At 38.4% G+C, this 25,504-nt stretch overlaps 1 protein-coding gene across 1 annotated transcript in view; it reads right to left on the bottom strand.

Annotated features, from left to right (window-relative positions):
- Positions 1–25,504, bottom strand: part of CFTR (CF transmembrane conductance regulator) — a 165,274-nt gene that overhangs the window by 135,141 nt on the left and 4,629 nt on the right. The window contains exon 2 of the mRNA XM_064575631.1: positions 920–1,030. Within this exon, the coding sequence (XP_064431701.1) occupies positions 920–1,030 (111 nt within the window). The remainder of the gene's footprint in view (positions 1–919; positions 1,031–25,504) is intronic.

Genomic DNA, 25,504 nt, shown 5'->3' on the forward strand with positions numbered 1-25,504 from the left:
TTTGGCCAGGGAGAAAGGGCTCTTTTCTCTGTGGTTTGTAAAGAAATGAGCTGAGTTCTAAGGACCCGCTGCATGGAGGAATCTGGTCTGAGAGGATAAAACCAGCACAAGCAAATGCCACCAAGTGGCATCAGAGTCTCTGGTTCCACTAAGTCTCTGAGGCCAGTTCTCTGCCTACATCCCTCACACAGGTAAGCTACAGGAGCCAACAAATTCCTTCTATTTACTTAAGCTAGTTAATTGGGTTTCTATCACTGGCAATCAAAAGGGTTCTAACTAATACTCTCAGAAAAGGGAACTCTGAGAACTTGTCCACAATGGGAAGCACTGATCCTGAGGAGGTGATTAAGTGCAAATCTGCGTTAGAATCATGGCTCTGTCAGTCATTAGCTGGAAAATTCCATCATCTCTCTGAGCCTCAGTTTGCTCTCTGAAAGATGGAAGTAATGATGCTTTCCTCCAAGAGCTGAGAGGAGATACTATACCTAGCATTCAATATGTACTCGAAAATATGAAATATTTACATTTTTTCGATATCCGATATCCATTACCTTAAGACTTCCAAGTATGTACATTTATATTCACATATTAAGATTTTGGAGGCAAATATACACGATTGGCTTCATAAAGATGCTACTTCAGTCTTCACAAAATCCACTTAACGTTATTTAAAGACAGGTAACTTAGAATTATTTTTCAGAAAAAAAGTCATTCATCAGGAAAATGGTTAATCTTTCAACCTTTCTTGTTTAATTCTTAATTGGTCAAGACTTCAGCAAGAAAATAAAATGCTTCTATTTTAAATATGCCATTTTAAGAATTATGCCATCTAATAAGTTAGCTCTCCATCATCTAGAGTATTAATAATTAATAGTATTAATTCCACCTGTCAACTAATGAACAATATGCATGAACATACCTTTCCAATTTTTCAGACAGATTGTCAGCAGAATCAGCAGAAGGGATTTGGTATATGTCTGATAATTCCAGGCGCTGTCTATACCCTTTTGTCAAAATTGGTCTGGTCCAGCTAAAACAAAGAGAAGGGACAGATGTAAATATTCACTTGATTTGGTCTCCAACATAGACTTAGAATCTGATACTATTTTACATCTTCTGGCAGGTGGGAAATGCTGGGTGCATAAATATGAGAATAAAATATTCCAACTTATAAAAACACCAGTGCTTCATATCTTATAGGACACATCTGTATAAAACACCAATACCTCTGAACTAATGTGACTGAAAGAAAGGATTAGGAATAATAGTAGAATCCTTCCAAGAGGAAAAAAATCTATATTAAAGTATTCTTTAAAAAACAAAACAAAACAACAACAACAAAAAAAACTGCCCCAGGGGCATCTGGGTGGCTCAGTTGGTTAAGCATCTGACTCTTGGTTTTGGCTCAGGTCTGATCTCATGGTCATGAGATCGAGCCTGCTTGAGTTTCCTTCTCCCTCTCCCTGTGCCCCTCCCCTCCCTGCTGTCTCTCTCTCTCTCAAATAAATAAATAAACCTTTTTTAAAAAGCTGCCCCAAATAACAAGATACTAGGAATTTATAAGCACTGAATACCACTTTAAATATAAAATGATCTATGAATGATAAGAAGATGGACCCTCAATCAATAGCCCTATACAATGTTGTTCTTGTAGTACATGGTCCTCAGCAAGAAGCTATTTGTTGAATGAATTGACTATAGCTGAAGGATTAATGAATAGTTTGTATTAATTCATTGACCTAATTATCACTTCTGAATCATTACTTGAGGGTGGGAATCATAGCTCTACGTTCTGTCTCCTCACCCCACAGCAGTTACACACATCTGCCCTCTACATCTCTAATAAAGAACAATTTATGATGGAAACTAGTGAAGCTAGTATGGTCAATAGTTAGACAGGATACCCCAGTTCTTTTCTTTTCTTTCAGTTATTTTCAAGTATATTATTTCCAACTAGTATGGATAAGACAAAATAATCTTCACAGAGATAAGAGTCTAGACATAGGAAGCCCAAAACCTGGCCGCGTGCACGCAGTGGGGTGGTAGGCAGGCCCATCTTTAACCAGCCCTTCTCCAGGAAAAACACAAAAGTGACTTAAGTCATTTGCCAATTTCTGTGGCGTAAATACTCCCACTGTGATCAGTTTCAAGCTACCAAATGTGAAGTCACTGAACACAGAGTTGGGAAGAGATACACAGTTGCATAATATAACATAGTATGTTTACCTTTCAGCTACAATGAAGGTAAATAACCTCAACAGCATAGATAATAATAAAATGTCAAATTAGGTAGTGACAACTTCTGAGTTTTTATTACCTTTGTTTTAATATAATTCAATCATACATTTATATCATTTAATTTTTAATACTAGTTTTACTTAACAACGAGCTCACAAACTTCCTGAAAATTTAACAATCTGCTCAGCCAGAAAGGGCCAACTGCAGAAGATCACACTGACCGCCAGATGGTTGAAAGACTTGAGACAAGGGTAATGGCATTGAAGACAGAAAGGAAGGGATCTATAGAAGGCCTAGTAAAAAGGAAAATATACTCCATCTATTAACAAACACTGCATGTTTAGTATGTTTAAGATTATGATACCAAATTTACAAATAAACAGAATTTTACTATCTGTAAATTCCAAATACCATAAGACATTTGCAGGAAATTAAAAAATAAATCTTTTCATCTCTTTAAAAAATATATAAGCATACACCTTTTGGTCCATATCTAATATCTGATGATCATTCCCATGAATGAGTCTCAAGCTCATTTTAAAGTAATATAATTTGTTGGCTGCCTCTATAAAAAGCTTCCCTGTGTAATTTGTGTCCATTTTAATATGTATATTACACCTTGACATATAGGTTTGATTATCTAGAGTTCCATAGCCCAGCATCATCAAACTAAACGTATCCAGTAATATTAAAACTCAAGTTAGCCATTTACAATTATTAATAAAATTTAGTGTTTCCTGATAGGTTTACCACAGTAAACCCATATTTGTATCCTGAAATAGAAACTTGGCTTAAAGTGAAAAACTAAAATCAGTTGACCTTAGGCTGCCTAGCAATCACCAGACTTACCCTAGAGAAAAAAAAAAAATGTGTTCTGATAACTGATAACACTGAATGAAATTTCTGCTCCAATGAGTTCTCCATGCCTGCCTCAAGCCAATCTTAGAAATGCAAAAAACAAAGACAAAACAAAAAATTCCCAGATATCTACAGTTAGACACTTTATGGAATATTAGTCATTGTAAAACTCCAGCCGCCACTCCTTTCAAATAATCCTGAGTAGGTTAAACATACTTGGATAGAATTTAGGAATGCCTGGTCAGGATTTCTACTTCCATATTTCTTTCATTGGGAATCAATGAGCATCAGGTGGCTCATGAAGCAAAGCAGGTACGCCTGGAACAACCCAAAACAATAAACCCTGTTCCTTCTCCTCTTCAAATTTGCTCCCACCGTCTCTTCCTCTCATCTCCAATTAATTTTATCCTTCTTCATTCATAACCAGTCACTATGTAGTGACAATGGACTTAAAAAATGGTCTTAGAAATGGTGACAGTTTCCAAAGTTCTAGTATCCCAGATATACTGTTCTATTCACATAACTATACGAGGCTTCAGGTTTTATTGAGGAAAGATGCTATCACTTCATTTTTTTAAACACACACACACACAGAAGAAAGTGTTTTTAATTAATTTCATTTCTTAGGACAATACTTCCAATTTTGGCAGAGTGACTTGTAATTTCTTATAATGAAAATAATTTTTCAATCATCGCCACTATTAAAGCCTTGGTTTTCATAAAACCTATCCCCCTAAAACCACATAATTAGAGCTTATAATCATTTTCCCATTTGACATTTGGCTTTTTTAATCCAACAGAGACATCTGACATTTTCAAGTGCTAGAATTTAAGATGAAGGTCAGGTGTTAGACCTTTTCAGTTCAAAATGATTTTGTCTGTATAAGGCAATCATGCTTCCACAGTATTTCACTATACATTTTCTTTAACCAGCCAAATGAAATAAAAGAGCAAATTCAACAAGTCCTGGTTGCACAACACTTCTCCCAAACACTGACAAACTGATACACTCAAAGACTAATAGCCTTTTTCCTTTTTGCATGAAATAATTAATACTTGAGGAAGTAAGTAGAAATTAAACTATTTTGTGTAGACAAATTTAAATATACCAGAGGTGTTCTCATCATCCAACTTATTTACCTTGAGTTTGAACTAGCCCAAATAATCTGGATAGTTCTAATTGAAGGAAATGTTGAAGTTCAACGCAGAGGAAAGAGGGGGAATCACTTGAACACACTGTGATAATCCCAGATTTCTGCAGCAAAGTGCTATCATTTTGCTTTGGGCTTTTTTTGGGGGGGGGGGGGGAGTTGCTTCTTTTGTTTGTTTGTTTTGTTTTTTGATAAATGGCTATGATGGGAAGGATTGATTTGAGACCAGAAGTCATTCTCATCTTTATAAGGATTTAAAGAAAAAAAAGTCATAGAAATAATACTTCAAATGTCACAGTTGTTTTATCAACTGAGATTCAATATTATTTCATAGATGTATTTTTCTCAGTGAATTTTAGTGAAAATAACACTTGAGACAGTAGTGGTATCTGGCCCTCAAAAGTCCTGTGTAAATCTTACAGGCTTCAAGGGTGTACCCCAAAGTCATAGCTCTGGGGTGAGAGTCAGGTCAGGGAGTCCTCATTCTCTGATTCCAGATGTGTTTAAACAGTGTTTGTTGCTTATCCATAAAATGGTGAATTTATAAGTAATAGCCACTTGAGTCAGCTCGAAAGAACTTTAGAAAGAACATGCTCTGCTAAAGATCAGCCATTTTTGTGCTTGAGAGTTAATTATTTATGAGGGTCTAATTTTACCAGGAGAACAGTAGAAGTTCTCTTTCTTTCTCCAGATGAGTGAACAGTATAGTAAATGTAGTCAATGAATTTTAGACAATCTAGAAAGATAATTAATTGCTGCTTAACAAAAAGACAATGATCCAATTCTGAAAAATCTTCTGGAAGTCCAGAATTTATAGCCATACAGGCATCCTAATATAAATTAATTTAACCTCATGCCTACAGAATCCAAACATTAAATAGAAAATCTATCTGCCCATTTTATAAGATGCTTCTAAATATAAGTATATTAGGAATGTATGCATATTAAGGAAATGTCTGAAAAGATATTTTCTTTTTTGCTTATCTATATTCTCCAATGTTTAACTATGAGCATGTCTAACTTTGGAAATAAGGAGGAAGTTCTTTTTTAATTAAAAGAAGGAACATACAGTTATAATCCATTACTTGTTATGGCTATCCAACATAAACTTTCTAGTCAAATGTGGTGTTTTTTTTAAAAGATTTTTATTTATTTCAGAAAGAGAGAGAGAGCAAGCACAAGCAGGGGGAGAGGCAGAGGGAGAAGCAGACTCCCCACTGAGCAGGGAGCCAGACAGGAGGGCTCAATCCCAAGACTCTGGGATCATGACCTGAGCCGAAGGAAGATGCTTAACTGACTGAGCCACCCAGGCGCCCCTCTAGTCAAATGTGTTCTAACTCCATGATTCTCACATAACGTTCACTATCAGTGCTAATTTCCCACAAAATTATTTTTTTTCCCCTGATATGGTTGTCTACTACTTCATCATGAAGACTACAAATGCCAGTCACCTGACTCCTACTATAATCTGTTACTGAAGAAACTGAATCTAGGCTCTTACCCTGTCTCTATCATTTTCCAGTCATGTGACCTTGGAAAAGGTTCTGGATCTCTCAGCTACAGCTCCCGATGGAAAAAACAACTACCATGACTACTTCACCTGGTTTTCATGGGGGCCAAATTCAATGTTGTCTATAAAGCAGTACAAATGTACCTTATTACATGCTTCTTCATGTACGAAATCGCTTGGCTTCAGTTTAATTTTCAGAGCACTAGAGTTTATTATTACTGAGATTATAACAATAGTAACAGCTAAGATTAATAGAGTTTTACCACAGCCCTGCAAAATGCTAGGGATTTCACATATACTATTTCATCTGACCCCCACAACAATTCATAAGTCCTAGTATTACCTCCCTCTTACAGATGAGTAACTGAGCCTGAGGGAGCTTAAATAAATTTGCCCACAGAAGAGTTATAATTAAAAAAATAAGACTGTGATACCAAAGCCTACACTTGTACCAAATGTGCCATATTAGGACCAATTTAAAAAAAAAAAAAAAAGCATACACTTAGATATAACACCAAAGGCACAAGAAACAGTAGAAAAAAATAGATAAACAACATCATAAAAATTAAACACTTTTATGCTTTAAAGGACACTGTCAAGAAAGTAGAAAAATAACCCAAAAAATGGGAGAAAATTTTTGCAAATCATATATCTGATAAAAAGAGTTTTATCTCGAGTATTCAGGAACTCTCATAACTCAATAATATAAAGAAAACTCAATTTAGTCAGGGGCAAAGGATTTGAATAGAGTTTTCTCCAAAAAAAAGATATACAAAAGCAAATGAAAGGATTTTCAAGCTCATTAGCCATTGGGGAAATGTAAATCAAAACCACAATGAGATACCAGCTCACAGCCGCTAGGATTGGCTATCATAAAAAAGACAGGCAATAATGAGTGCTGAAAAGATGTGGAAAAATTAGAACCTTCATCCCCTGCAGTGGGAATGTAAAATGATGTAGGCACTTTGAAAAAATAGCCTGAAAGGTTCGCGAAATATGAAACATAAAGTTACCCTACGACCCAGCAATTCTACTTGCTGGTACAAGCCCAAGAGAAATGAAAACGGATGTCTGTGCCAAAACTTGTACACAAATGTTCATAGCAGCATTTTTTATAACAGGCAAAAAAGTAGAAATAATCCAAATATTAACTGCTGAATGGATAAATGGATATTCTTACAATTAGAATATTACTCAGTGATAAAAAAGAATGATGTACTGACACATAGCACAGCATGGACGTATCTTGAGAACACCACACTAAGTGGAAGAAGTCAGTCACAAAAACTACAAGGTTCCACTTATATGAAATGCCCAGAACATCAATCTATAGAGACAGAAAGCAAATTAGCAGCTGTCTGGGGTGGGGTAGAGGATGGGGAATGACTGCTTATAGTTACGGAGTTTCTTTCCAGAGTGATGAAAGTATTCTAAAAAAAATTTTTTTTAAGATTTTATTTACTTATTTGAGAGAGAGAGAGCACAGACAGAGGATGAGAAGGAGAAGCCGACTCCCCGCTGAACAGAGAGCCCGATGCAGGGCTAGATCCCAGGACCCCGAGACCATGACCTGAGCCGAAGGCAGACGCTTAACTGGCTAAGCCACCCAGGTGCCCTGAAAGTATTGTAAAATTGATAGTTTCACTATCTGCCAAAACCATTGAATTGAATGTTTTAAATGGGTAAATGGTTTGGCGTGTGAATAAAATCTCAATAAAGCTGGTATTAAGACAAATAGCATACAGAAATTGACTGTCAGTGTCGATTTTGGAAAGTTTTACCCCATTTTTTTTTTTTACCCCTAGAACTCCTGAAAGGCAAAGTCATTGTTATAGTGACTTTGACACTCTAAGCCCTTTTAAACAGGTTAGTGCGTGGGTGGCTACCGCGAGTGATTAACACCCTTCCCGTGAGAGGATCTAAACACTGGTGACATGCATCATAAGTGGCGCAAATTGCTTATTTCCTGCCCCCCAGAAGCAAGGCGCTTCACAGCTGGAACTACTACAAATACAGAAAAAGTGACCATGGCGATAATAGCATAAAGAAACTGAGGAATGGGTACCATTGACGAAAAACCACGTGTACCAGCTCGACCTAATTCACTGGATTTCAGGGATTCAATCAATTGAGACAACAAGCAGTGGTACAAAAATTCCCACCCATCTTGAACGATAACAGAGAAGAAACAGAGCATTGTGATTCATAGCCTATGCCCATGTACTTTTTTTTTTTTTTTTTTTTAGATTTTATTTATTTATTTGAGAGCGAGCGAGAAACAGCACGAGAGAGGAGAGGGTCAGAGGGAGAAGCAGGCTCCCCGCCGAGCCGGGAGCCCAATGTGGGACTCGATCCCAGGACCCCGGGATCACGACCCGAGCCGAAGGCAGCTGCCTAACCAACTGAGCCACCCAGGCGCCCTATGCCCATGTACTTTTGAAAAGCAGCCTCAGAGTGGTATTCCATGATTTTTGTTTGCTTTGTATTCTGTCTGGGCATGAAGCCACCAACAAAGGCCACCAAAGTTATTGTAGCTGGAACAACTGGCTAGAAAGATAGGATGATTAACTGCCCTATAAAATTGCTGCATCCTATATAAGTTCACTCTTAGGAGCTCTTTACTAACCAAGAAAGACAAGTGACACCATCACTCTCCAATTTCTGGGTTTTATTTCCATTGGCAATAAGAAATATATTTGAAACCAAGAAAATAAGGAAGCGGGGAAATGGATTGGCCTTAAGATTTGACGGTAGAAATGCCACTGGGTTACTGGCTGGCATTTGTAAAAGCTGACAGAGAGAAACTTGTGTGACTGTCAGAACCTCAGCACTCTTACTGTTATTTTAGACAATCGCATTCTGGAGAACAGAGCGGAGCAGCGGTTCCGAGCATGCCCAGTGCGAGCTGAGAGGCAAAGAAGGAGTTCTGTCTCTTCTTCTCTCTAAGGTAGGAAAAAAACCTACTTCACATGAATGATACATTAAGGATATCACCCACATCATATATCGATTTAACTTTGGTGGTATTTGTTTCATAACTATCCCATTTACCTGGTATTCCCTCCCTTTTTCTAGAAGCCTGAATCCTTTATTGAAGCTCTTTGTTTGTTTGGACACCATGACTAGGACCCAAAGTAAACAGTCTCTGATGGGTTTCTGCATTCTTCAGCAATAAAATATCTATAACCTTTCCAAGCCCTGGTTTTCATTCTAGAGTAAACTCAACATCTGGAATCAAAGGGACTTGATTCTTCTCTGTTCAAGTGTCTCTCCCAGTGTGGAGATGATATGCCTCTCCCGGGGACAACAATCCTCTTGTGGAGTCAGGGGTCTATTTGGTACGAGCCGCCATAGGCAAAGCAGAAGCTAACTCAACACCTTCAACACCCAGATCACTTAATGAGCACTCACTCTGTGCACAAGCATCACCACTTACCAGATCTTCTCTGAAATATGCTTGCTACTTACTGCCTTGACGAAACTTTTCCCAAAATTAAAAAAAATAAAATACGGTGTGATTCCACTCAACACAGTTTATTCAAAGATGTTTATTCATTTGTTTATTTTGCTTGACAAATGGAATGATAAAACGGAGGTTGGAGGCCACCTTGGAAACGTTCTAAGATAAAGATCGTTAAGAACGAATACTCCCCGGGTAACACTGATACATGCTGCATCAGGAAAACAAAGTTGACGATTTTTTAAATTCAGTCATGATACAGTTGGTATCGAGGGTTCTGCTTGAAATCATCTAACCAGATAAATGGTCAGTCACATTTTAGAATTTTTCTCATTTATCTTAACCTTCACTTCACTTTAATTTATTTATGCCGTCTGTCCTCTCACACTGTTACTCATGATTACTTCTCAGAGTGATTCAAAGAGGAGCAGGGCATTGGATTCAGACTTCCCAGCTTCAGATGATTTCCCATCTTCAAACTATATGTGGAATTTGGTTATTGGCGGCATTTTAACCCATTTTATACTTCTATTGCTATTATTTCACCCTTAGAAAGCAAATTGCAAATTATAGCATTGAAAGGTAAATTTAATATCCTCTCTCTTTCTTCTCCCTTCAGTGACACATTGCATGACTCAAGATTTAAATTTCAGATCCTGTTCCTAAGGTTGTGGAGCAATGCTAATGCTATTTCTCATTTTCTTGGAGCCTTGATATTACGGGGGGGGGGGGGCGGGGGGGCGGGGAAATGACACTGACAATAAAACTCCTGAGAGGTTCAGGGAGGAGGAGAGGTGGCAGTACCCTCACCCTTGCCCCACTGTGAATCCCAGAAAAAAAGGAGCCTGACAGAGGCATGGAGCCAGCCAGTGGTTCAAGGCTGACCAAGGAAATAAAACTCTACTGTAAGAGCCTAACTTTAAATCCCCTTCACTTAATATTTACATCTTTTATCATATAAGAAACATATGGGTAAATAAAGGTCCATAAACACCCTAAGTAGCTTTTTTTACCCCCAACAGTAAAACACACAATAATAGATGACTGAATTATTAACTGATCCTAATAAGCAATTTAAGAGTTCAAAATGGTCACCTTTCCGATCAGGTCACTGAAAACACAAATCATAACACAAATCACGATAGTTTAGTGAAAATAATTTTATAGGCATTTAGGAATTACTGTGATCTTAAAATGTCATGATCTCTTGCTTCCATACACACTTTAGGAAAATGAACTTTCCAGGAAATATCGAGCCAGGTTCTCTTCCTTTTGAACTCTGCAGGAGTTCCCACTGGATGAAACCACTGGTGATAAGGGGGCTCTGAATTTTTAAAAGGATTCTCCTAGTCTCATCACCTAGCAGGGCATTTTTTGGTTTTGTACCAATACCAACTAGGGCCAGCTTACCCTGAAGAAAAATTAATAAATCTCTTGCAATAAAATCTGACCTCTGTTTCCAAGAAATGCATGGAAATAGTGTCATATAAATTATGTATGCATGAGCCTCTCTGCAATCCAGGTTTAATTTCCTTCCTGTGTGCTCCATCCTTGCCCGCACTTCCTCCACCTGAGCCATAACCACAAACTGTCTGTTTACTTGTCTAAAATCCCCCCTATCTCCAAACATCCTGCACTGTCAGCTCCATGAGGGCAAAGAACTTACAGATCTTTTCTTGCTGTATCCCCTCCACCTATCATACAGCACATAACTGTCACTCAATTATTTTCAAAACTGCTAAATTAATGTTGCACAGTATATTTTGCTAGTTTATTTCCCTTATAAGACTAATTTCTTGAACAATGTAAGGGTCATATAAATCTTTATATCTCCATTGTCTTCTCCAGGGTTTAGGACAACAACAAACAGAATAAATTAATGTATTAACTAATTACTCAAAGATGGGATGTCTAGGGCACCTGGGTGGCTCAATTGGTTAAGCCACTGCCTTCGGCTCAGGTCATGATCCTGGAGTCCCAGGATCGAGTCCCGCATCGGGCTCCCTGCTCGGCGGGGAGTCTGCTACTCCCTTTGACCCTCCCCCTTCTCATGCTCTCTCTCTCTATCTCATTCTCTCTCTCAAATAAATAAATAAATAATCTTAAAAAAAAAAAAAAGATGGGATGTCTATACGGACAGTGATATGATTGCAAATATGTGCTGTTCAGCCAATACTTCTGTTCAAATGTATTAAAAGCCAAAAACAAAGTCAACACCTTCTCAAGTCTATGGTAAATGCAGTGCAAATGTCAAGGGGTCTATACCCTCGTATGCTATACCCTCGAATGTTAGGGCTTGCTTAGTGAACATTCTTAAATAACATTTCTGAGTCGTAACTTAAAGCCAATAATTATTTAATTATTTCTGGCCAAGATTATTTAATTCCCCTCAATAAAACATTTTCATATTTAACACCCTTCATTACCAAAACATTCTTCCAAATGTCTGACCTTCATTCTATCTATTCTTAATGGGGATGTACCAAAATTTTATAAATGGAAAGTAATTCTTCATTCTACCCAAGAGCAAATGGCCCCTTTTATTCTACCCTCCTTGACAATCATGTCACTTGACATCTTCTGCATTATCTACATGTCATTTCTGTACAAGAGAGATGAAACACACATAGCTTTTTAAAAGGTTCATAAACAAGTGTAACTCCTTATGTGTATTACACTTTACAGTTTCAAATTGCTTCCATATTTCATTCTGTTTCTGAACACTGTTACTATTAGGAATTGAATTGTGTTCCCCCCAAAAAAGCGATGCTGGAATCCTAACTCTCAATACCCCAGAATGTGGCCTTATTTGGTGATTAGGATCTTTACAGAGGTGATCATGTAAAAATGAGTTCATTTAGAGTGGGCCCTAACCCGATACAACTGGTGCCCTTATTTAAAAAAGGAGATTTGGACACAGAGACAGAGACACGGAGAGAATGCCACGTGAAGATGAGGGCACAGGTCAAAGTGAGGCCTCTTCAAGTCAGAGAATGCCAAGAGTGCTGGCAAATCACCAGAAGCTGGGGGAGAGGCACAGGACAGGTTCCTCCCAGCCAAAGAAGAAACCAAACTTGCAGACACCTTGATCTCAGACTTTTCGAATTTGGAACCGTAAGACAATAAATGTCTGTGGTTTAAACCACCCAGGTTTTGGTGCTTTGTTACAGCAGCTCTAGGAAACTAATACACTGGCCCCCAGCAACAGAAAAACTCCATGTTAGGGCAGTGCATGCAGAGGGACAACTGAACAAAGGGGATACTCTGAAGACTGAAGATAAGGTTAAAAATTGGAGATAAAGCCAATGGCGGGGGTAACAGAGTGATGGGTTTTAAGGAGGGCACGTGTTGTGATGAGCACTGGGTGTTATATGTAACTAATGAATCGTTGAACTAATCAAAAACTAATGATGTACTATACAGTGGCTAACTGAACATAATAAAAAAAAAGAAAAGCCAAAAAAAAAGAAAGAGCCAATGGCAAAGCACAGGCTGCAGATGTGGAATTGGGCAGGAAATTTCGGGGAATGTGATCTCCATAATTCAGAGAATTCACTGGGCCTATTTCACAAAAGAGGAGGGTTAAACTTAGAGAAGAGAGGTATTTTCTTAGAGCCTGGTGGTGAAGATGAGTAAGAATTAATTACAATAATCATGCTGATGGCAGTCTTTACCATTTATTAAGGAACGACTCTATGTCTGGCCTTACTTGCTGTCATTTAATACATGGAAAGTACTTAGTTTTATGTGTTAACTTAGAGGGTGTTTTTGGATGAGATTTATATTTAAATCATTAACTTTGGGTAAAGCAGATTGCCCTCCATAATATTGGTGGGTCTCATACAGTCAGTTGAAGGCCTAAATAGAACAAAAGGCTGGCCTCCTGAAGCAAGAGAGAATTCTCCAGTGTACTACCTTCAGAATAAAATGGGAACATTGGCTGTCCTGGGTCCCCAGCCCGCTGGCCCACCCTGCAGATTTTGCACTTGCCAGCCTTCATTATCATGTGAGCCAATTCTTAGAATAAATCATATGTATATAGGTATATCCTATTGGTCTGTTTCTCTGACCTCTCTGACCCTGACTAATACACATAGTAAACACTCAATGAATGTTAGATATCATAATAACACTGAGCTGTGTTAAATGAGGATAACTGATTGCACTAATGAGCATAATATCATCATCGGAAGATAAGTAAATTGCCCAATATCATACTGTTAATAGGTCACAAAGGATCATATATATAAGGATATATATATAGGATATATAATAATAAGGATTCCAGCCAGGTTTGTCTGATTCCAAAGTACATGCTTCTTCCACTATATATTGACACCTAGGAGTTGACAATAAGGATTAGACACAAAGTAGAATGTGAGACTATTTTCTCTGAGTATAGAGTGGGTGAACTAAGAAACTCAAGAGAAGGTCAAGGACAACCAATATGAAGGGAAGACAAGCTCAGTGGTTTTCAAACTGTGGGCCCCACCCTCTAGTGTTCCCCAGAGATACTTCAAGGAGCTCACCAACTTTTGATTTGAGGTGTCAATATTTTTAAGCATGTTTTACTATTTTAAAAATAGGAATTAGAAACATCACATATTCTCATATGTATTGTATGAAAATTTTAGCATACTGGATTCATCCAAACATGTTCCTGGACAGTCAGGTTAACTCACTTAGTGCCCACTATGGAGGAGAGGTTCCCCTGACACTCTTCGCACATATGGTAAAATATTATCATCTGTCATTGGTTATATCCACACTGCAGAAGTGAGCATGTCCCTATGGATGCACTGGGCCAAGCTCAGTTAACAACCCACCGTATCTTTGGCATTCCTGCTCACACAAGGTCTCATCCCAGCCTAACAGAATTATGCAATCTCCATGGAATGCTAACAAGTCACATCAGGTATCGTCATGGTTTTATAATACTTTATCATATTTACACCACCTAATACAGTGACATGATTATAAAACTCACCATCAATTTAGTACTAGCCTTTCCAAAAAGAAACATTAAAAATAGTTTATTTAAAGAAAGTTTCAATATTATACACTTACTCATGCAATTACCTACCCCTTTCTCTTTAGTATCATAATTAAAGTTTTCTTCTAAGCCTTCTTTGCATTCAGATCAAAAATATTCTTTTGACTCACTCTTAGCTATTCACAGCTATGAATAGGGTTACAATGACAAGCTGCATTCATAACACATTCACCTGTAGGACAGGCAGGATAATTTCAAGGCACGGTGAAGTGCTGAGCTTGGGCAACTTCTACTTTAATAACAGAGTCTGGCCTGTCAAACTTCACACTAAATATTAACTGTTTCTTTCAAAACTAGTTCCCAGAGTAATCTTTCTCAAGAAATTTCAAGCAAGAAACTAAATTTAAGTTAAAAGTCAACCTTGTGAGGTGCAACCAGTACAAATAATTCAACTGAGGTCACAGGAATATATACCTTCAATATATTGCTAAGTTTCCATACTATAATTCATCCCTGGGCCTGATGGCTGACAAGTTTCCTTTGACATCAGTTATAAGAGGCATCTCAATTTTGAAACATAACATTGTGGAAAAGGCAAACATATAGGACCAAGAAAATGTGCATAAATGTTATATAATCATTTCAGCCCTTATTTGGGAGCAAGAAATTAACTATATCTTTGTATTTATGGAATAATGTCTTATATAGCCACTTTTACTTGTATATATTGCAGTTCCATGGTAGATTTCATTTGGAAACTGGGATTCACTGATGAAACTATTGTTTTTAAAAAATTGTGAAAACCAGTGCAACTAGGAAAATCCAAGACTTACATACACAAAGTGTCAAACATCAAGTTGAAGAACCATCTGGCAGGTGACTCTGCCTTTTCCTTCAGTCCCAAGAAACAGAATAAGAGTAAACAGAAGACAGAAATGATGAACATCTAGGAACTGATGATCCCAGCAGGACCCCAATGAGGGTAGGTGGTAGGGGGGAACACTGAAGTGACTGAACCTGGGACACACCTCAGGGCTGAAGTTGGTAATGGGAAGAGTGGATGCAAAAACTCGGCAGAAAGCCTGGAGCAGTAGGTTTGATGAAGTGGAAAATGACAGGAAGGTGGATTTGGAAAACAAAAACAATGAAGGGTGGGGGCTAGTACCTGGATGGAACAAATCAGAATAAGAAGTGCAGTCTGGTTTTATACAACTGAGCTGTTCCCATTGATAATGGTTGGCTACTGGCATGCTTTTTGGCTGACCACATCTTTCATTCTCCAAATGGGACATTTAGACTCTTAAAGACCCCATTAACCTAAGATAAGACAATGCTCTTTCCCCCTGTCCCCATCCTCTCTTCTTCATCCCCCCACCCCTAACTCCAAGCAGCTTGTCACATGGACCAAAGTGGGAGGGCGTGTTTCTGGCACTTCCAAGAAGAATAGAGTCTAATGCCTATTTAAATGATATTATTCATTTTTTTTAAAGATTTTGTTTATTTATTTGACACAGAGAGAGAGCGAGAGAGGGAACACAAGCAGGGGGAGTGGGAGAGGGAGAAGCAGGCTTCCCGCTGAGCAGGGAGCCTGACACAGGGCTCTATCCCAGGACTTTGGGATCATGATCTGAGCCCATGATGCTTAACCGACTGAGCCAGCCAGGCGCCCCTAAATGATATTATTTATAATGCTTGTATCAAAGATAATAAATTTCAGAGACAAGAAAATTAAGAAAATCTATGTAAGAATGAAGTGAAATTATAAAATTCACCAACTCCATTCTAGGCTTTTGGATAGTGTATGTACTGGTTAAGAGCAGAGTTCTGGATTTAGATCAATATAAATACACATCTTGACTTCACAGTAATTAGCTTGTCCTTGTATAAACTCTTCATAATCTTTCTAAACCACATCTTTCTTAGATGTAGAATCTGTTTGGAATTGAAGAATCCACCGAGGTAATATAGACAATCCCTGGTACATGGAAAGTGCTTAGTAAATGTTAGGAGATAGTGGGAGACCAAAGTACAGATTTCAAGAACTACGTGAGAGGAAATTTTGAATTATGTGGCACATTACACTGTATCTAGGTTTCTATTGTTAATTTACTGAAAAAATGTCAGTAAATTCAAAATCCTCTTCTCTGGACACTAAGGTTGGGAAAGAGGACTGTTGGGAGAGAAGGTTCACGGAGCTGGGAGAAGATGGACTCGCCTCCATATCCCCCATTTCATGATTATGTGGTGGAATCCTGTCATTTGTCCTCAAATCTGTAGTTTTCCAATCTTTTACTAAGGTTGAGAAGCAGTAGTTGGGCCATTTAAACACATTTTCTTACGACTGACCTAAGGGTTCCCAGGTTTTAGTAGACAAAAAGAATTCCCTGGAACATTGAGAAAAATGTGGTTGCCCTCTCCCAGAGATTTTGACTTAGTAAGGAAGGACTGGGATCTAGGAATCTGCATATTTGGTGTGATTAAGATACATATATATATCTTAATTTAAGTTTACTTAATTGATCATTAATTTAATTAACAATTCATTTAATAATTAATATATCAATATTTTTAAAGCAGGTATTTGGCAGACCAGTTTAAGAAGCACTTCCCTAAAGCTATACAAATATTGTTAATTATGAAGAGGCTCCTAATTTTCAGAGCACATGTATTTACCTAAAGAACTTCTTTATCTTATTTCTAGTTAGATTTCTCTTTCAACAGAATAACTAAACTTTGATCAAATTTCCAGAAGCAGCAGATTTGGTGGCTCATTATTTTTTCATGATAACTTATACATATCTACTAATCCCAGAATTTGACTCTGTTCTGCAGTAATTAGTGGCTAGAGTGACAGAGTATGACTTAGGAAAGACCCGAGCTGTGTTGCTACCCTTAACAGCTTCAAAAACAATTGAATCAGGGGCACCTCGGTGGCTCAGTTGGTTAAGCATCCTCTGACTCGTGGTTTAGCTCAAGTCATGATCTCAGGGTTCTGAGACTGAGCTCCACATTGCGCTATGTGCTCAGTGTAGAGTCTGCTCAGGATTCTCTCCTTTTCCCTCTCCCTTCCCCTCTGCTCCTCTTCCCTGCCCGCCCCCGCACAAGCTCGCGCGCACGTGCTCCCTCTCTCTCTAATAAATAAATAAAATCTTCAAAAAAACCCCAATTGAATCAGCAAAGCTTTACATGAGTTCAAAAAGGCTGCCAAATTACCAAATTAATATCTCAAGGGATCCAAAGACTCTGTTCAAGGATTAAATCTGATATATAGGGGCGCCTGGGTGGCTCAGTTGGTTAAGCATCTGCCTTCGGCTCAGGTCCTGATCCCAAAGCCCCAAGCCCAGCATCAGGCTCCCTGCTCAGCAGGGAGCCTGCTTCTACCTCTCCCTCTGCTGCTCCCCCTGCTGTGCTCTCTTGCTCTCTCTTAAATAAATAAAATATCTTTCTAAAAAATTCCAATATACATATCTAAATGTAATCACCTTATGTTTATATTTCATAGGAAATATTTTTTAATTTTAAAAAATACATCAATTTTTGTTGTCAAGGAATTATAGTGTTGACTTCAAGTTCATTTTATTATGTGAGATGATCTTTATTCAGTCAATTTTATAAATCAATAAAGAACTTAAGCTTCCTTCATTAAATGGGTCAAGGGAAAGATCTATGGACGTATGATGGCCTGTGTGCTCCAAAGGGGAAATAATTACGTCATTAAAAATATTAACAGGGCGCCTGGGTGGCTCAGTCGGTCGGGCGACTGCCTTCGGCTCAGGTCATGATCCTGGAGTCCCAGGATCGAGTCCCGCATCGGGCTCCCTGCTCGGCAGGGAGTCTGCTTCTCCCTCTGACCCTCCCCCTCTCATGCTCTCTCTATCTCATTCTCTCTCTCAAATAAATAAATAAAATCTTTAAAAAAAAAAAAAAAGAAAAGAAGCAAATAGAGGCACCTGGGTGGCGCAGTGGGTTAAGCGACTGCCTTCGGCTCAGGTCACGATCCTGGAGTCCCGGGATCGAGTCCCGCGATCGAGTCCCGCGATCGAGTCCCGCATCGGGCTCCCTGCTCCGCGGGGAGTCTGCTTCTCCCTCTGACCCTCCTCCCTCTCATGCTCTCTGTCTCTCATCCTCTCTGTCTCAAATAAATAATAAATAAAATCTTTAAAAAAAAAATATTAACATAAAAATTCTAGTAAAAATAATTAGAATGTATAAGTTTTGCTATATGTTCTAAGTTTTCAAAGTACTATATTCCTGAAACATACCAGACATTCAATATTTATGTTAAATAAATGCATGTATGTGTTCACGAATGACTAAAAATCACATATGCATCTTAAAGTTATTACTTTTACATTAATGAGCTCATTTTGTAGTGATTGTCTTTCTAATAAAATTCCATTACATAAAACTTAGTTCTGATGTTATTGGGATGGCTACCTCTGATCATTAATTTTATCAGTTTATAAACTCTTCAATGTGTGAATACAATTTTGGATCTCATTATAGGTATATACATACTTTTTTAAGTTTTTATTTAAATTCCAGTTAGTTAAAATACTGTGTAATATTCAGTTCAGGTGTACAATACAGTGATTCATCACTTACATACAACACCCAGTGCTCATCACAAGTGCCCTCCTTAATGTCCATCACCTTTTTAACCCATCCTTCCACCCACTTCCCCTCGGGTAACCATCAGTTTGTCCTCTATAGTGAAGGGTCTGTTTCTTGGTTTGCTTCTCTCTCTCTCTCTCTTTTTAAATTTTATGCTCTGAATTAACTGATTTATGTAAATAACTAAGGTCTAACTGTTTTAATGATGTTGGTCCCAGTTGACTCCATAATGAAATTAACCCATGGGAGATTTATTGGCATTGTGCACTTTCTTTTTTTTTTTTTAATTTTTTTTTTTTAAAGATTTTATTTATTTATTTGAGAGAGAGAGAATGAAAGACAGAGAGCATGAGAGGGAGGAGGGTCAGAGGGAGAAGCAGACTTCCCGCTGAGCAGGGAGCCCGATGTGGGACTCGATCCAGGGACTCCAGGATCATGACCTGAGCCGAAGGCAGTCGCTTAACCAACTGAGCCACCCAGGCGCCCCAGCATTGTGCACTTTCATTCACAATGCATATATACAAGCTATACATTGACTTTTCTGGATAAAAGAGAGTAACCCTATTAGATATCTGGTGAAAGGGGTAGAAAAGAGGTAATGTGAGCTTTTAGAAGTCAACCCTATCTTTGAGTTGAAAGGTAGCAGTGCTTTTGGTAATAAATATTTCATCAGCCTACTTACTATTTTATTGAAAAAATGTATTCAGAGATCCAAGACTAAAATGATTTAAAGATCCTCTTTTTTTAAAGACTAAATTATGGTATATATATTTAGGAAGAAATTTTGGAAATAATCATTTTAATAACCTGATTTAAAATTAAACTATCAGGCACCCTGAAGACTAACATGAGATTTGAAGAGAAAACTATTTCAGGGGAAAAGTCTACCTATGGCAAAGTTGGTTATCATTGATCTTCTGAAGAAAAATGATAGTGTACTAAGCTGGAATTTCCTATAAAGTCCCATACATTACACAAGAAAGCAAAGGAAAACAATTTTCCTATTTTATGTTATACTTCAGAACACAGGGATTTGGTAAAAACAACTAATATTTTTATTCAAAATTAGACATTTTATCTTCCGAATACCAAAGTTTAAGGTACACATGTACAAGTAAATGTTTACATTTCCATCAAAAATTAAATTTTAGAAGTATATCCATAAACTGAATTAGTCAAGTTTTATTTAATTCAACAAGTATATGTTAAGGGCCTATTAGGCCAAGGAGTCAGACAGATGCTTGGTATCAAAAAAATGGATAAGAGCCTCTACCTTGAAGGACACATCAAAAGATGCATATGCAAACAGGAAGTCAAGAAGAAATGGTCAATAGGTTCCTATGAGACAAAACTATTCTGAGAAATTAACTAATAGCTGTTCAGCTACTATTTTCCTCTTCGGAAAAGTCCACATTGCCTCACTTCCTTTTAAAATTTGTGTTTCACTTCCTTTTAAAATTACTCAATTACTGAATAACAATGATGTGAATTACATATGAGCCTTGAAAATTTCTTCTAGATCTTTAAGTAATTTTAAAGCTGTATATTTTGACGCTTCTTGCAATAGACCTTTTAAAAAAGAATATTTTGTGACTGATTTATGTCAATACCTAACGTTTGTTGAAAATTGTATGTGAAAACTATATGAAATGCAAATTTCAGTGCCCCTAAATGAAGCCTTATTGGAACACAGCCATGCCCATTTGTTTGCATATTGTCTCTGGCTGCTTTCCTACAATGGCAGAAACCACATGACCCACAGCGTTGAAAATATTTAATATCTGGCTCTTTATAGGAAAAGTTTGCCAAACTCTGATCTTAAGTATAACAATGAACTTGGGGCACCTGGGTGGCTCAGTCGGTTAAGTGTCCGACTCTTGATTTTGGCCCAGGTCTCCATCTCAGGGCTGTGAGTTCAAGCCCCGCATTGGGCCCTGCATTGGGCTCCTCATTAGGAGTAGAGCCTACTTTAAATAAATAAATAAGTATAGCAATGAACCTGGGTTGAGAAAGTAAAGCTTTGTTAGCTCTGTTTTCCAGAGTTCACAGGGATGTTTAAAATAAACAAAATGTGCAAAGAGAGCTTCCTATAAAGTTTCTCCAAGATGCTGCCTCTAGAAGTAGGACTGGTAACCCCCACGAGCAGGAGATTCATTCTCTTGTTGCTCCCACAACCAACACTGAGCTCCAAACTCTGGCCTTCAACTTCCTCTAAACACAGCTGTCCAAACACTGGGATTCTGCCTTTTCAGCTTCATTCTCACAGACTGACCTGACTGGTACCAGATGAAATTTGTGGGTCTCTCTTTCAAATTAAGAACTTCAAGTTAAGAAAATCATTAGGCATTTGGCAGGGGGACGGGGTTGTGGGGTGGAAGCTCGGTAGGCAGTGCTAAGAAAGAGAACACTGTGTGTTTTAACAGGCTCAAAGTTTGAACATGAAACAATGATACCTAATCTTTTCCAGAGTAATGAGACCCTTTCGTTAATGCACACACAAAATATTTCATGCTAGTAGGCGTGCTCTTATTTATTCAGTCACTGCAGACAGGACCTGCAGCCCCGGCCGATTTTCATACCTCCCTGAATGTCTATGATCATAGAAATCAGATACGTAAAAACCACTGTGAAAGAAGTAAAGTTCCAGTGAGTTGGAGGCACTTCAGACTCCACCTGAGTCAGTGGGTTTGGAGGGGGGAGGGTAGAATTTCTAAGTCGATCTTACCTTGTGCCATTCCTAGAACGCAGATGCTGATTCCTGGCACTCTCAAGGTGACTCCGTAGCACAAAAAAGCCAAACAAGGAGCCACTTTAAATCCTCCCCTGGACACTGCCCTGGACTTCACTGAACAGCGGGAGGGCAGTATTTATAATCCTGACTGTCACCTCAGACGTCTTAATTTCTCTTACCTCAAGCTGAAAATCACTTTACTATATTTTCAAATATAGTATTGCCTGGCCTTGAGCCATATGCATCATTTCCTTTTTTAACCTTAAAGAGAAGCAGAGGGTCCACTAGGCCTCCACCCTCACCCCCAAGCCTTCTCCCAATCTCCTCACCCAGCACACTTCACCATCATCCCCCCCATTATCCAAGTCAGCACATCTAGACATTACCCTTGATGCTTCTCTCTCCTTCACCTTCCACATCTAATCAATTGCCAAGACCACTCCCACTCCCAAATGTCTTTCTTTTTCTTTTTTTTTTTTTTTTTTAGATTTTTTTACTTTTATGTAATCTCTACACCAAACACGGGGCTAGAACTCACGACCCTAAAATCAAGAGTCACACGCTCTACCGACTGAGCCAGCCAGGCACATCCCCCCACCAAATGCCTTTCAAATCCATCTTTCTATCCCTACAGCTCTCCATTTCCTTGGCAAAACTGCAACAGCTTTGAACTGGTTGTGTCTCTCCTCTGCTTGAAATCCATGGCTTTTCACTTCCAATATGATAAAGCCCAAACAAAACTCACCAACCCCCTTATAATCAGGCCCTGGCTAGAGTTTCAGACCCATCTCCCACAAATCTATCACACATCATATGCTCCAGTCACAGGGAATGTCTCTGAATTCTTTGAAGGTGTCATGGTCCCTCTTGCAGCCAGTCCTATACAAAGTCTGCTGCTTCCATGTTTACATTTTTCCTAACCCATCCCCACCCTCTCTGAACAATCTCCTTTAGGTGTCAACTCAGGAGTCACTTCTCCAGCAAGCCTTCCTTGACCAGCCTTAGACTGGATTGGATGCCCCAGGGAGTGTTTTTACAAGGCCTTGTGACTCTGGGTTTCAGAGAATTCATTCTGCAAAGGCAACACCAATTTCCTTCTTGTCCATCTCAACCTTATTAATGCCCTGCATAGAATACAGAAGGTGGCAAATGAATGAATTAGTGCATCCTCTAAGCTGCCCTGAGTCATTACCTGCAAAGGAAGTACTGCTCTGATTCAGTTCCTTGAAGCGACTTCTGGGAGACTTCTCTGATTATATCAGAGCAAAGCCCAGTTTCAGGGCTGAGAATCCTAACAATAAGGACTTAGCAGAAACCTTTAAATCATTTCCTTATCCCATGAGCGAAGAAATGGTAAGCAGGCTTCCCCAGAAAGGCTAAGACCTGGCCATAAGGGACACAAGAAAAATTTGACAGAATAATTGTTCTGAGCAATAAAAATCTGTCCATGCCCCTGCTTGCGTTGACCCCTTTTTATCAGAACGATGGTGCATTACAAAACTGTTGAATGTCATCAATCTACAATATCTAAAAGCCTCTCAGGTTGATCACCATGGAATCATTATCAGCACAAAGAAATATTTATTAAACCATCCAGGGGTCTTGTTGTGGTCTGAATACTATATTAAACGAATCATAGAAGGCCCTGACATCCAGGGCTTTATGATTTGAAATCGTCATTGACGTTAAAAGACAGTAATAAGCTAATGGAGCTGCAAAGAGAATAGCAAACTTGACAAGCCTTGCCACTTGGAAACAGCTATGAAAGCCAGATCTTTCAGAGCTCTATAAGAAATACATTCATTTTCTACACCAAGCAATTTAATTGAATTTTTACAGGTTTCTTGCTAAAAGAAGCCTTAGCTCCTGGCTGACACAGAGCTCGATAGTTAAGCCACTTTGTAATGCTAATTTTCCTCTCAAACGACTACCAGGTAAATTCTTCTGGAGCTGGTGAGAAGCACCCGAAATGGTAATGTTTTGCTCGGTGATAAGATACTTAACGTACTGGATACAGTACACCTTCAATCAGGGTCCACAGCCAGACCTCCATCAGGATCTGTTTTCCCCTCTTGACCTCATTGCAGCTCTGGGTTTGGTTCCAGGGACGTGCTCTGCACAGATGCGTCAGGAACCCGTGGAATCAAATTTGCCCAAATTGCTGCTGAGTCAGAGGTGTTTTTTAAAAAATTTGACAAATAACATATATTTGCATGCTAAATGGCTAACGTCCTTCCCTGATGGTTTTGCAATCCTATACTTACATTGTAGCTGTATCACAACGAAATTACAGGTTCCTGTGAAACGACACTAACAATAATAATACATCTTATAGTGGTGCTCATTTAAGGGCCTTTTAAACAAGTTTGAACATTTATGCATTGAATATTATCATACTAAGTCCTACTTCCTCCCACAAAACATAAACAGAAAACTGGAAAACCATGATTTCCCTAGTGTATCAGTTGGCCCCGAGGGATATTCTGATTGTCACATCATACATAAAATATTGATGAAGGAGTTAAGAAAAATAGATTCCACTTCTCTGTTTAACAAAGAATTGAACATTAAAGCTAAACCATCTGCTATGCGTTTTTAAGTATCTAAGAATAATCCTGGACTGTCAAGTAAGTAATAATTTGAACTATTGAAATACACTTCAGAACCAAGGAGGAATTTTTTAAACTAGAAAATTAACTAAAAGGAATTTAATTATATATACGTATATTTTATATACGTATATATAATTTCAATTTCAGTCACATCACGCAAAAGAGATAATTTTAGAATTCTGAAAGTTAAACCAATCAAGATCGACACATCCCAGGTTGGAAAATCTGAACTGTATCATAAAACATGATCAGTGGGGCACCTGGGTGGCTCAGATGTTTAAGCATCTGCCTTTGGCTCAGGTCATGATCCCAGGGTCCTGGGATCGAGCCCCACATTGGGCTCCCTGCTCGGTGGGTGCCCTGCTTCTCCCTCTCCCTCTACTGTTCCCCTGCTTTTGCTCTCTCGTTCTCTCTGCCAAATAAATAAATACAATCTTTAAAAAAAAAATAAAATAAAACATGATCAGCAAAAGGTGGATGGATAGAAAGGGATAGTCAGGGACTGGTGTAGGGAGTCAACATTTTTCAGTGTTCAGGCAACACTGTCCAAGAGAAAGGGGTGTCTGTTCCAAAAGTGGTCTCCTTCAATTCCTCCAGGAGACAAAGCCAAGTGAGTATAAGGAAACTGTGGGTTGTCCTCATTGGATGACATTTGCGCACCTACTGATTAGATGGACTCATGGTTCAGGCCCCCTTGGCAACTGGACATCTCAAGATGAATTGTGCATCTCATGTTGGCCTTTTGTTTCATGCATCTATTTCTTTTGATTGGGAGAGGCTCAGCTTTGGCTGAGAGACAAACCTGAGATAATCCATGTGTATTGATCAGGATAGGACTAGACCCTTGTTTGAGTGGCCAACTGGTCTTTCTCGGCAGTGGTTCTATGAATGCCCGCCAACAAACTGGAAAAATATTTATGACTCTGCCATAATTTTAGATTTCCTCATGCCTTACAAACAAGTAGTGAAATGTAAATATAAAATCACTGTAACAGATTTTTTTACAATGTGCCATAATTTATATAATCAAACAAGTATGGTCCTCTTCAAAACTGTGATCTTTATGGTTCTTTCATTATAAACCTATTGTAATTATGCTTCTGTTGCTCAAAGCACTTATATTCAAAAAGAAAAAAAGCACTTATGTTTCTCTTCATTAGGAAATGTCTAAAGCTTGCAATACATTTTTCTGAATGATAATACCTAAACTTAAGTCGCACTTGGCTGTTAACAAAGCAAATTATGATGAAGAATCTTACACTTTCAGGGTGGATTTGATTTCAAGATACAATCCAAAAGTCATTTAGGAGCAAGTTCAAGTGACCAGTCTGGGTAAT

The sequence above is a fragment of the Mirounga angustirostris genome, unplaced genomic scaffold (genome assembly GCF_029215605.1).
Source record: "Mirounga angustirostris isolate CCGP_5_RB_7025 unplaced genomic scaffold, mMirAng1.0.hap1 SCAF_12, whole genome shotgun sequence".
In the NCBI taxonomy this organism is placed as follows: Eukaryota; Metazoa; Chordata; class Mammalia; order Carnivora; family Phocidae; genus Mirounga; species Mirounga angustirostris.